At 42.0% G+C, this 14,165-nt stretch overlaps 1 protein-coding gene across 14 annotated transcripts in view; it reads left to right on the forward strand.

The window, feature by feature from the left end:
* The window catches only part of LOC125015540 (pleckstrin homology domain-containing family A member 5-like), a 71,735-nt gene that overhangs the window by 31,487 nt on the left and 26,083 nt on the right, over positions 1-14,165 (forward strand). For all 14 annotated transcript variants that reach the window (XM_047597505.1, XM_047597503.1, XM_047597508.1 and 11 more), the window contains one exon: positions 7,590-7,673. In XM_047597505.1, coding sequence (XP_047453461.1) covers positions 7,590-7,673 — 84 coding nt within the window. The remainder of the gene's footprint in view (positions 1-7,589; positions 7,674-14,165) is intronic.

Consider the following 14,165-nt stretch of genomic DNA (forward strand, 5'->3'; position numbering starts at 1 on the left):
GTTTGTATTGAATATATACAGCCGCGTCAATGCTTTGTTTCCTATTACTTTTATTCATATCGTATTTATTTATTATTATCATTACCATCATGATTTTATCCATTCTTAAAAACATGGCTCATTCTTTCTGTGAGAAGCACTTCTTTCTTATTCCACTTTGGCTCTGCAGTACCAGAAGGAAATTGCATTCCAAAAAAAAAAATAAATAAATAAAAAATATATATATTTATCTGTCACAGTTTTAAAAATTCATATTCTGTTTGTCAGTAGCTCCAGGAGTTGTGAGTGACTGTACACAGCCGAGAAAGGAAACCCCTGCAGGGAAAATACTTTAATAAAAACTGAGGCTTTCTGTCTCTGTTTTTTTATCTTATATGGTTATTTTTGAGGTTTTGTGAAGTTTCAGAGAAGAAGGCCTGTCCTGCCATTTTTAATACTAATATTTAGTAGCTTTCTTTAAATGTTACTCACTTAGCTGCAATCAGTCCTGCAGCATCATTGTCTTCCTTAATGACTGCAATCCAGTACTTTGCATCCGGTCATATTTTCCTTAAAGAGCTGGACTACACTGCTTGGTGCTTCTGGGTGATCTGGAAAATCGTTTATCTGTTATTCACAGTCAGTTAAGCCATAATTATAGCATTGCACTGTCTTCCCTGCCGTGACCTGGACTGTGCCTTCTCTTTAATAATCTTCTGTACAAGATAACATCCACTACAAAGGTTAAATGCTGCCTTTGCTTTCAGGATCTTGTGGTTTACGTCCAAATCCTTGGAAGCAACTAAGCAGTTGAACCTGTTCCTGCCGTTCCTCTGTGTGCCTTAAGGCCTGGTGCATGCTGTGTTGCTTTTGTTAAACCTTGGATAATGTTCCAGCAGCAGCTGTAAAGGTGATAAAGGGGAAAGGTTGCTCTTTGTTTTTGACTGCATTTGGTATTTTTCGTGGGGACTCGTATGGTCACAAGTCTTGTCTGTGTAATCTGATTGATTATGAGGTTATGGATTATGGATCGGGATGTCACGTCCGAATCTACAACGAGTGCAGAAATAACTGTTCTGTCTTCTGTGATGATTCAATTTTCCTGCGAGTGCACCGTCAGCCATCATTGTCATCAGGGTTGTTCCAGCAATGTGTTCCACCGCAAATGTATTTAAGCTTTCCAGGCTGGGGGTGGAGCGCTCCATCATCCAGAGCAAACCATTTTACCAATCCCTATGATTTTATATTAAACCAGTACACCATTCCTTTCTTGGCAGGCATTTGTGACCGTTCATCTGGTTAAACTGTTAAGAAATATGAAATAAAATGCAGTTCAGCAGTGAAGGATATAAACAGATGCCTGATATTAGCTGCTGATCCAGCCCCAACGCTCGCTGAGCTGAAGACATCAAGGGGAGAGGAGGGCGGAGCCACATTTGTTTTCAATCTTAGAGTCATGACAGATCCACCAGCGCAAATGGTATAAACAGCACAAAGATGTCAAATCTGTATTTATCGCAGTTATATACATATATAACATGCTTGTCCAGTGTTTGCATTTTTACTAAGATACAGAGAAAAATCACATCAGAAGTGGCTTCTTTAGTATTTGCTAGTGTTTTTACACATTTACTTTGCACGATGGCAGCAATGATGTGTGTTTGTACATTTTGTAACAAGGGTCAAGAAGCTCGTAGCCTGTAATGAAACATTTTCAGTCCTGCATGGTTGAGACACTTCTGAGTTAATAAGTAAATCTGCCTTTTTAACCCAGCGTGTGCCAAAAAGAGGAATGGACACTTGAAAGTGTTTGCTGTTTCCCTCATCTTAGTTTTGCCTTTAACAGAAAATGCCATGAAGCTAAATATACGGTTTCAGAATGTTGCATTTTATCTTGTTTCGCCATCCTGGGCTTTTCCGTCTATTTCCTTAAGGAGTTGACCTTAATAAGAGGAATATATGCTGTGTGCCATACTGCACTTTGTCCTGCTACTTTACTAGCAGTGGTAGTTCTTTACAAATGCGTGTCTTAAACTACAGCGTTTTTTGGTGCAGCCCGATTGAATGCAAGTCAGGTATTGTCTCTAATGAAGCCTGAAATTAAGAATTTAGTAGTCGACAAATTTTGAGTTTTACAGACCTTGAAAGTAAAGATGCAAACTTGTGTCGTAATGTGAGTGAGAGAAGTCAGTTTGCGATCCATCAATAGACGTTTTAAGGAACCGTTCCTTTTGTCTGATAAGTTGAACTTGGTGTCTGCTCAGAGGGTCACGGCGAAGCTACATGTTTACAATGTATGACTGTTTTCCCTTCCTGATTTTTTTTCTACAAATGCTAAGTTTCACTTCTTTCAATCAGTGTTGTATTTTGCCTTGAGAAAGCAGCTTGTTTCCATGGCTCTGAAATCTACTGATGTTCAGCTGCGTCACCTTGACACACTTTGCACACAGTCGCAGCTGCTTCGAGGGGCCTGCTAATTTAATTATTAGAAGAGGGGAAAAATCTGATTTGTTGCCCGAATGAGCAGCTGTTTTATGTGGTTAAGTATAAAGGTCTAAGGTGAAAGTCAAAGCTTAACAGATGGGTAGCAGTAGCTATGAGCTTGGTGCTGTTTTTTTTTTTCCTCCCAACACTTATTTAAGATATGCTCACAAATTAGTTAAAGCCAGTAGATATTCCAGGTATTCTCCTTTGACACCACATGGTGTCATGTTGCAGCAGTGCACGTCACGTGGCCTTTTGGGGACTGCAAAGCCTCCTCTGCACCCCACATGCCCTCTCACAAACTGCCTACTCTGCTTATTCAGCTCATCTTTTGTGAGGGAGGCTATTCATACCTCTAGTCAACGTCCGTGGGGTAATGAAGAGTTGTACTACAGCCCCAACTCTTTTTTACCCCAGCTACAAGTACTTACCTGATAATACGTTATGTCCAAGTTCCTTCCTGTGTAATAGGATTAGATTTGTGGGCATTAACAAGAGAATTAAGTGTCAAGAAGTTTTCTCTCTAAACTCTTGCCGACGTTTCCTGTGTTGTAGAAGACTTAAGATAAACCAAGTTCAAATAAGTATAGCTGTCTCAATATAGTCACGTTTTTTTAAGAAGTGCAGTATGTATTAAATAGGATGGTATGATTTCACTAGCATAGCACTTGTAGGATGCGGGTGTGATCTTATTAGGGCCTGTGTGTTAAAAATGTTATGCTGCAGTCAGATGCAGCGATTAAAGCGCCTGCTGCACTGTGGAGTATGAACAATCATATCAGGAAGGAGGCGGGATTGTTTGATTGCTCTGACCTGCCTTTACACTTTGAACACAAGGATGCCCAGTCAGTCGAGGCCTTGGAGCGGTTTTAAAGGCGTTCTATTAAAAATAATTAGGATCCATTTGCTGTGGTAAGGCGTTTTGTATTTATAGAATTCTTAAAGAAAGGCTTGGCTTTCTTTGCTTGAGGCTCCCAAAGTTAAGAAGCGAAGAGCTTGAATTTTGTAGCAGAATGACTGAGACTCCTTTTTTTTTAATATATCTAACAGAGCAGATGAAATTCAAGTGTTGCATTAAGGAAGAACCTATAATTAAAAGAGAATAGCTAATCAGTTTCCTCTGTGTTGCACTCACTCTGTGACGTTAAATGAAAATAAAACCGTATGAACTGAATCTTGGTTCGTTTTTAGAGCTCACCTCCCATGCTACAAATTACGCAGTGATCGAATAGTGTGTGATTTAATGGATGTGATTTAGTGCCTCAGTGTCACTGAATCATCCTCCTCCCTCTCTCGTTTCAACACAGAGCAGATAATTGGTCTTTTACATTTGTATCAAAAGTTGCAGAGCTGGTGTCAATATCTCCATATCCAAATTGTCTACAACAGACTATTCACGGTGGCTTACGAGAAATTTGCTCAACGCCGCACGAGGGAATCCCCTTCAGCTTTTAGACTTCACTCCTCACTGAAGGATTTGACAAAACATATGACCACATATAGTGTTTATATGGTTTTCTTCACTTCTATGTTGGGCCTCGAAAAAGTAACAATAGAAACAGGACAGTTAACCCTGTGATACCTTGTCTGTGTTTAAAGAAATAAATGCACGCTCTTGTATGTCTAGACTGATTTTGTACCACGGATAAAATCAGATTTGTTTTAGAACCAAAATGAATTTAATCTCCATTTCCAGCTAGTTGAATGAGCATCAGACACAATCTGCAGGGATCCCAGCAGGGCCACCAGTGTCAGGTGTTAAACTCCAATGATATGTTATCAAAACTCATGAAGCTCTTTCGCAGTCTCTGACGGTCTGTCTTTGAGCGTCGTCGTTGTTTGTGGTTAAGCTGAAGTTGAAGGGGAGTGAGGGATCAAAGACCCACGCGGAGCAATAAAAGCTCAGCCCGAGGAGAGCTGGACTGACCCCCAGACCTTAAGCTCTTCATTACCGCAGCTCACTGCTAATTATTGTGGACAGGGCAGTTCAGAAGCCTGCCCAACCCTCCTCACTACAGGGTGGTCAACTGCTGCCCCCCACTCCCCAGTACATCTGAGGTCAAGAGAAAAGGATCCTCCTGGTGCCCTTCTCCCACACACACACCCCGTAAACCAACATCTCCCTCTGGAAAATAAGGAGAACTTCTAAACTTAAACGGAGAGCATGTTTTTTCCCCCCTCCGATGAAACAAAAACGCTGCCGCATTCAGCGCTGCACTGTGATTTTATACTTAATCTGGACTCGAGTGACCACAGACCACATCCTCCAGAGCTGAATGTGTGACTATTTTAAATGGTGTTGTAACCTAAGAACAGAAGAAAACATATTTACTCAGAGGACGACTGTACTCGGAGCTGATGGCAGTATAAGTCGGTTTTATGTGTGACCATTATTATCTGGCGATGTTTGCCTCATGGCCCTTATGTTTGTGTAAGACAAGACAATCAAGTCACAGATTTCGTACGTAATTGTTTCACAGCCCGACCCTGTCGTGTTTGCTATCGGCTCTTGATGCCATATGGAGGCGGTGAAGTCGAGTTTTCTCAGCGTCCTCCCGTCACAGTAGTTTGAGGAGGATAACAAACTAACTGAAAGAGAATTTCAAAATGAGGCTGTGGTTTCTTTATAGGTTGTCTGAGGGAAAACTTTTCCTCTGAGAATGTCGTCCTGCCTATTTTGGACGACACGGAGAACGAGTGCAGCCCGCATGTTTTCTACGGAGGTTCAAGAGCTCACGGTCCTCTCTTATCACGTGTGTCGCGCCAGGAATGTTTAGGACCTTCTCATGTGGCTTCCGTCCATAAAGTTTACTATTGGGACACTTGACCGTGCACACATACGTCTGCACGCCTGAGTAAACTTTTCAGGTTTAGAGGAGCAAGAGTTTGTTTTGGAGCTTGAATTCAAATAAAGTTTTTAGTTTGAATCATTTTAAAGTGTTGATTTTAATGCAATAGTTGTTTAGCTGGTATTGGTTATGTTTTTCATCAGGCTGTTTTTTTATTTCAGCCAACACCTGTCTTACTGACTGTATCACAGCCCGTCCTTATTTTAGCATAGAACGAGGACTCTGTGAACGCTCTGAGTACAGTGGATGTTTGTTTTCTGTGCCTGCTTTTACTTTGACAGTTTCATTGGGCAACTAGTCTTCAATTGGGTTCTTTCGGCTTGTGTGTTGAGAGAGCATGCTTACTTTACCATCAGTCAGAGCCACTGGGATTTCACCACAGAGCCAGCCAAACCAAAACAATGAGCTGAAAGAGGCTGAAAACTGCACAGACATAGAGACAGGATGTTGATTCTTAGCGGGGTCGCCAACACCAGAGACATACAGTACGTTAGTTAGTCTCACAGTGTCTTTCTTTGTCTTTCTCTGCAACTCATTTTAATTCAAAATATTACTATATGTTACTATTTACTGTTGTATAGCTGTTAGGTTGCATGCCATTCCCCAGCAGGGAACATACCTCCAATAATGCTCCTATATGAAGCCGAATAGACATTAGACAACTTCTATAACTGGGGTTCTGGTAGCCTGTGCTTTATGGATGTGTTTGAAGTCGCTCAATGAGAAATAATATACCTCCTGAATAGATTTCCTTTTAAATATCCATGAAGGAAACACTTTTCTTTCCTGTAATCAACTAGCATACGTTGTCAATTAATAGCCGGGCATACATATCCAGACCTTCTTTCCCCTCTTAAATCTGTAGCCAGCCTATGTGCAGAGCAGTATGGGCATGTGTGTTGGATACCAAAGAAATATGGTGCCGTTGGCCTGCCCCAAGACCGCACAGAGTGCTCTGCTGCCAACAGTGCCTCCAGTAATTATAGACCAGAGCTGTGGAGACTGTTGCTCTCCAGGCTAAACTGAAACTAAACCCCCTATTTCGTGCTTGGTATTTGCTCTTTCCAGTACACGAGTACCCCGTGTTTAAAAACTGTGTTATTTTTGGGCCTAAGCTTGACTCTCTTGTGTTTATAGTGGAGCCTTGACTGTGTTAAAGTATAGAATAACTGTCCGGCACGTAAAGGCAGCAGTAGCTATGAAGACATTACAGTTTGGTCTTGTTTAATCTCTGCTGTTGTCAATATATTTGAGTAATAAACTACAAAATCCACAGCCTCTGAACCTCTCGCGGGTGTATCTGACTGATGGTTTAATCAAATGACCATCGATTTTCCATCTCCGTAGATTATGGGACAGGAAGCTATCGAATTGTATGTTGACATTAAATTAATTCTGCAGCCTCCTTGATATTCCAATAACACATTTAAAGCAAAGATGTAATTTATTATTTAGTTGTAACTGGAGCGGGCCAGATGATAATGCTTCCTGGGTAGTTTACTGAGGCTTCCGCCCCCTCGGGCCATTCACACACACTGACCAGGCGCCACTTGACTGGGAAGCGGCAGTTGTTGATTCGTCCTCTCCAGAGACTGTGAGGCCTGTGTCCTGGTGCTCTAATTACGTCTGGGTGGAAGGCGCTGTGGGCCGCTGTAATTGGCCGACAGCATGGGTGGGTGGCATCTTCTGTACCTCTGTCATTAGATTTTAAGTGGCACAACAGCCAGCTGGAGCGTGTGGGTTCTGGTCCTTTTTATGATTTATTGAAATGGGTTGTTAACTAGTTTGATGTTCTGCGTGCTCTAATCTGCATCTGAACTCTTCTTCTCTTTTATGTTTTTTTATTGTTGTTGTTGTTGTTTAAATCTTTTTGTTGTGGATCTTTTACAGTACCTTACAAACCACGTTTGTGCTTTATATGGGGGCTCTAATATCATACTTATTCTTTTTAAATGATTTTTCACATAAGTTTTGTGTGGTTGTTTGTGGTGAGTGTACAAATAGTGATTGTCCTGGTGTCACACAGACCTGGCGTGCGTCAGGTTAGGCCGGATTTCACAGGTTTGATCGACACAGCTTGCAAATATTTCCATTTTTCGGTATCGATCCTGGCGTGACTAAACATTTTCCTCACTGCCCAGTTGAGCTTTAGCTGCTTTTATGTTTTGCAGGTGATCGAGTCTCTCAGCTGAACTGATGTTTATTGACGTGTGCGCGTTGTATTCAGACACTGATCACTTTTTTTCTCCTCTTTTTCTCCCTCCTTATTCCCCACAGTCACAATGAGCGGAAGGTGACCTGCAAGCATCCTGTCTCAGCCTTACCCTCGCAAGACAACTGCATCTTTGTCGTCAACGAACAGTAAGCCTCTTGTGTTTTGCTTTTAGAATGCCACTGGACAGCATTTTGGAGCATGACAGTACGCTGCTGAAACTCCTGATGTGTAGGCAACATTGCATAAGTTGTTTGCGTTGCCATCCTCTATTGCACTTCTGCCCTTTCAATTCAAAGCTTCGTCTATTCGGCGCATCCTCATTCTTCTGTATTTACAAGTTTCCTCGGAATAAGAACCAACCTAGCGTACGGAAATATCACATTTTAGGCACTCGAATAATTTAAAAGATGTTGTTCATTACATATTTGGGCTGCTGTTTTCTACGAGTGCCAAGGCTGAATGAAGAACCTCGATGCCAAGGGCTGATATTTAAAAAACATTGTGCCATGTGCAGCTCAGACACTTAGGGTGGTTTGTACACAGTGGGACGATGCCATTTCACTTCTTGTTTTTGCCTGGACAATAGTTCACGGCCTTTTTGTTTGTCACAAGTACAAAGATGTGTGTGTCAACATGTGTCCATGTGACCATCTGCGCTGCTTTCGGTCATCACGTGGTCACTCACATGGCTGGATCTGGAGCCGGTCATCTTGAGCTTTCACTTCAAGAAGAACTACTCCATAAATATTTCAGACCAAACTTGGTCAGCGTGTGTCCACCTCAAGAATCATAAATATTTCCATTTACCCACCTGTAACTTTTTAATGCTGCTCGCATGCTGCTCAGAGAGTCCAAAAGTCAAACAGATGTCAGACACAGAAATAGCAGGGCAGATAGCCATCTGTAACTTTGGCCCTTTTCACCTGTTCCAGTTCAAATATACTTCTGTGTCCCAACGTCTAAGACTAAATACACACATACTGGACTGTTTGCATCGTAAGGCACGGCATGACATTAACTTTCACGGTCCACGCTAACCATATTAATGTTGTGCAGCATGAATCGACTCCGCTCAGTTATCTCAGAAATCCCTGTCATAGATAAATCTCCCACAATGTTGCATTGCAGCACTGATGTCACGCCATCACAACTGGTGTCACTTATTTTAGCGGTGAATGCTAATTGAAAAATGTTCTGCTTCAAGGGGATAGCGTTTTGCTCCCATGTGGGAAAAACTGTGGGAGGATGCATTCCCCCGATGGGCCGTCATAGGTACCGGTTTCAGCTGTTTCATATACTTGGTCGAGAGATGAAAATCCAGACTTTTTCCTGCAACACGCAACGCCGAGCTTCTTGTTTGCATTTTGTGCAGCAGAGATTGAATAATCGTAAAAAAAATTGCTGTGAAGAAGCTCGTTGGACCAGAACTGTCACACTGCACCCTCTTGACACATTCCTCTCTCTCTTCACTGTGTGGCTCTCACATCTCTGCTGCTTTTCACACTGGGATGCACAACATGCTGGTGCAAGATGATATCCAACAATTTAGCAATTAGTAGATAGATAGATAGGAAGACCAGGAAGACTGTAGCGAAGTGGTGAACCTACGATTCAATGCATTGTTCTTTCAAGTTTTTAAACAGTATATTTCTCCCAACAGTTGGCTGTGTGTTTGCAAAAATAAGGGGGAAAATCTTCACCGTGGACAAGCAATAAAAGGAAAAGACGGATTTAAGCTGCCACGGGGATAAAGAGGCCTGGCTGAAAATCTCTGCCTAATCTGCTCTGCGCTTTAAATGCTTCCAAAATACAAATCTTTGCTTCAATTTGGCTTTATATTCACTCAAGTATGACATAAAGAACATTAGCTCGGACCACCTTAAGACGCACGCCGGCCAAGTAAAATAAAAGACGCAAACAGTATAGCTGTAAAATAAGTGTGAGCGATTCAGGTGAAGGAAACCTAGATTAGTTTTGACTTTACAGATTTGGATGTAGCCATTTCTATTCTGAGCAAACAAGGTCTGCTATTATATGTGAAACTTTAAAGTGAGTAATTTTGAGATGATGGCAGCTGAGCTGCTTTACATAATCGGCTAAAAGAAAGATATTATATTATAGTTGTGCCACAGTTTTTTATGATAGATGCCACTGATCCTGACAGACGTTTAGTGATCCACATCCCCTTCTTAAAAGCCTTTAATGAAAGCAAAGCTCCTCTCACCATCAACACAGCCGGTCCATAAGCAGAATTACTGCAGGCTTCACTTCAAGGTTCAGTCTTTGTTTAGTTTTGAAGTTTGTAGTCTCACAGTTGTATAAATGCCTGGCAGGAACGTGGAGAGTGTCAACACTGTGCTGTTAATGAGAGACTTATTTAAGATTAATTAGCCTGTGCTAATGTTACTCGTGGCCACTGACAGGGCCGTGTTAGGTGTACATCCGTCACTCATGCTTACATATAGAGCTGGGCTTTGATGCGTGAGTTATCCTTTAAGTCATGGCTCAGCTATGTATGTGACATGTGGTTTCACCCACCTCTGTGAATGTCAGCCCGAGCGTTCTGCTCTCACCGCTCTACATGTCTGGATCTATTTTCAGGGCTCCACGGGAACATGTGCAGGCTAACAAGTATTTGTTTACAGTCACTCACATGTAAAACATGTTTACCACAACACAGTCTCACGAGTATTTTTTTTTATTTTAATAAGGCCAGAAAAACACCCTGGTTTAACTAGCATTAAAAATGAATTTGCCCAATCAAACTATTATATATGTATCAGCAGGTTTTTGTGTAATATTCCTTGTGTACGTCAGTCAGGCTGTCTCTTTGAACGCCTTGCTCTCTTTCATGAAAGCATCGTAAAAATGTACCAACAACAGTGTCACCGACGTGACATTTACTTTTTAATGTGTAAACAATCTGCATAATTCTCTACAACAGCAAAGACACTCAGCGAATAAATTTATTTCAGGATCTCCACATTCAACGCAGCATCGCTCTGCGTGTTTCCAAACCGTCAAGTGTAGATTACAATACCAAAGTACCACAGCTGGTCTTCATCGCTCGTGATTTTCCAGTGTGTTTGATCTTTCGTTCTCAGCAGATTTGTCTTTCCTCTGTTTTGTAGTGTGAATTGTGGAAAATTGCGTGGCCCCACGTTTAGCAGGTAAAGCCCTGTCAGGTGCAAACGGACGACTGTGTTTCATGCGAAACATTTGGACACGCCTGTCTGTCAGTAGTCATCGTGGTTGCACGCTAACAGCAGACTGATGACCCGTTACGTATTTGCTCTCCAAAGTCCCGTAAGGTTTACTGGACTGTCTGAACCATTCGTTGTGTTCGTCCAAACCTTTATGAACAACCAGCCTCCGGGAGATCATTACTCACTTTTTCTCAGCTTAAGGTCAAGCTGCACATACTTTATGAAAGTTGACTTGTTGGATAGAACTTTTTTTTTTTTTAACACTGACATTCAATTCATTTTGCTGGTATCTAAGGAATCTAAGAGATAAGTCTGCTCTACCTTTGTGTAGCAGCCTCCTGTGTGGTACCTTTCCAATAAGCCCGACCTCCTGTCCATTATAGATACAGACTACGCCGCAAAGCAACACAAATATGCTCCTTCACCTCCATGCTCATTTTCTATCATATTGACTTGAATATCAACAAGCGCACATTACACAACGCAGCAAAAGCTCATCATACTGCGCCACGTGTTTTAATAAAAGACGAATGAGTGATGAGTCACTGTTGTAGCTTTGTGAGAGGACCACTTCACACTGTCATGAGTCAAATGAGCTTTATTTATTAGTGTTAATGTTGGGGTCTGTACACGTCTGGCTTGTTATCTTGCGCCTCCGTGCACGTCAGTGGACCCATGGCGCAGTTCAGTGCACACACCGATATCAGGTTCGTGCACGCTCGCCTTGCCTTCTAGCCTTTTGTTCATCAAAGAGATAAACGTCCAGTTCAGCGACACACACACACACAAAAAAAAAAAGGTGTTTCAGAGCACACTTATTTCTTTAGAAACGCTGTGTGGTCATTTTAAAATGCACCCTCAGCCGCTCCGTTCAGTGTTTTCCCCCCATCGTGCTCAGAGCGCCAGCCCTCAGTGGCAGCGTAATCCCTCCTCACTCTGTTTGCTCACACAGGCTCACACACTCGCACAAAATCCATGCAAGAGCAGGCGCCGATCTAACACCAGCCTTAGTATGTGGCGCGAACACGGTTAAGGACTTTTCTCCTGTTTTTCTTGGTCTTCACATGATTTGACAAACAAAACAACAAAGTTTGACTGGAAGCAGGACAACTTAATAATAGTCTTTACGAAACAGAATAATACACCAATCCCGACATTGATTTTAAGTCGTACTGGCATCCTGTCCGGACCGCTTTCTCGCAGGTAACTGAGCAACTGTATCTGCGTGTTGGTTTGTGAACCAGGGCACCGCTGAAGACAGAACTCCTCTTGCCTTTTTCAGCCTCATTGACTTGGCTGTTGACACTGAGCTCTGGTAAACACACAGGGATGAGTGTTGCTCGTGGTATTCTGCTCCAACTACTACTGTGTTCCTGCATTACAGTCATTTCCACCGTGGGCTACGGCTGTCAGGAGACGAGCACCGAAACCTGAAGCAGAAAACTGTAATTTAAAGCAGACAGACATTCATAACAGCGCGTTGAGGGAAGATAGGAATAGTGGCTTAATCCATGTGGAGTTTAATGTTATCGTTCTAGAGGAGGACAGTTAAAAGAGCTGGGTCCATGTCAAAATATAACTGTTTGGTGGAGTCTCTAGTGTGTTTGTGTGTGTAAGCGTGTGTGTGTTTGGGAGCTTAGGAATAAAACAAGACTGCACAGTTTAAACAGAAACAACTATTGAAACATTCAGTCACAATTAGTCACTTAATCTTCAGCTGCCTACATTTACCGACATGTAGTTTGTGCATAATATTTTATGAGAATTGTCGGCTCTTCTCAGTTTTATGTCAATCTGAATATATTTGGGAAGTGGTTGGTCTTTTTATGTTGTGACATTTGGCCAAACCTGCTAGAACATGTTTGTATGTTTGTGTTGCACATCGTTCACTTCAGAACTGGTACAAAATGTTGAAAATACAAAGCTTTCCAAAGAAAAGATTTTGAAAAGGTTAGTAGATATTTAGTAGTAATTTAATGTTCTTTATTTATATAAGGTCACTTTAGTCTTGTCACAGTAAAAAAAACTACCCCTTTTACTTTTAAATAAAAGTATTTAATGCATTTTTTTTCCTCTTAAAAGTGACTCAGGTTTGCGGTGCAGATTCATTTCACTGTCTGCCTGCAGTCACACTTTCCCTCTCAAGCCCAAAACCGTCAATTGGACACGCTCGCTACTTTTCAATTTCACTGCATGCATATTGATTATCAGGTCCCAACTAATTATTTGCAAATCAGGTCCTTGGAGCGGTCTGGTGCCAAGTAGAGCGTCAACAAAAGCGGAGAGTCAGCGCGCTGGTTAAGCCCCGCCCCTGCCTTGACGTTGTGATGGCTGCATTGATTGTGGTTCAGTGAGGATTCTGCTTGTCACTGGAAGTGAAGGGGAGCTTATTTTCTGAAGCCAACTCATTAGGTAGACAAGAAGGCACATCTCATGGTTACTCATCCCTCTGCACAAGGAGTTTTTTTTTTTTTTAGAGTAAAGACTTGAAAATGATGTGCAGCTCTACGCAGCAGAGCATTAGTCACCCAATAGTTCACTCTATGACTCCTTTGATGGTAGATGTGTCACATCTACAGAACCCCATTATATATTTAGGCACTTGAGACAGACAATGAATTGTACAAATTATATTTTTTTTCTTTCATGTTCCTCTAAGCAATGATAAAATCTTGTTGACGGTAGCGTGCGGCTGCTTCTTAGAACATAGATGTATCTTGTAACAAACTATAATGTCTCTTGTAGATGCAGATGAAACAAAGTCAGTCTGTGATTGTCGTCGTTTTGTCTCATCACTGTTTTGAGGGTCCTGCAGGTGGTATCAGACCTGTCACAGTGTTGCACGGGAATGATCATCCTGCATGTGTTACCAGCTCCTGTGATCCAACCTGATGTCCTTCATGATTCCTTTTCTTTTTGTGCACATTGATTATACCAGCATGGTGTCTGGATCGTACTATTTTTAAGTTGGCGTGAAATTCTCTGTTTTGAATGTTTCTAGTTTTGTCTTCACGACTAACAGAAGATACAGCAAAGGACTGAACAAGGCGGTGTGGATGGGATTGTGTAATCCGGAGTTGTTAAATCATTGATCATATGGACAGGTCAGATGGGGGAGTTTACGGTGCAGGGTTTGCAGCTTCTGCTGCAGTAAATCCATTATGTCTGAGCAATGCTGCTCACTGCAGCAGCGTTTCTGCTCTGATCTGGTTTTCCCGTCCCCCTAGACCACAACATCGTCCCTTTCCTTGAGAATGTAGGACATCTCCATGGGCCAGAGACAACTCATTTCGCAAGGTGTTCCATCCTGTGGCAGATGCACTGAACTTGCTATGCTTTCAACTTTAGCTTTGAAAAAAGAAAAAGCTTTTGTCTTTTTAGAGGCATCCTGACCTGGTTCGCTGCGGCGGCTGTTGCGTTTCGATATGTCAG

The sequence above is a fragment of the Mugil cephalus genome, chromosome 10 (assembly GCF_022458985.1).
Source record: "Mugil cephalus isolate CIBA_MC_2020 chromosome 10, CIBA_Mcephalus_1.1, whole genome shotgun sequence".
Lineage (NCBI taxonomy): Eukaryota > Metazoa > Chordata > Actinopteri > Mugiliformes > Mugilidae > Mugil > Mugil cephalus.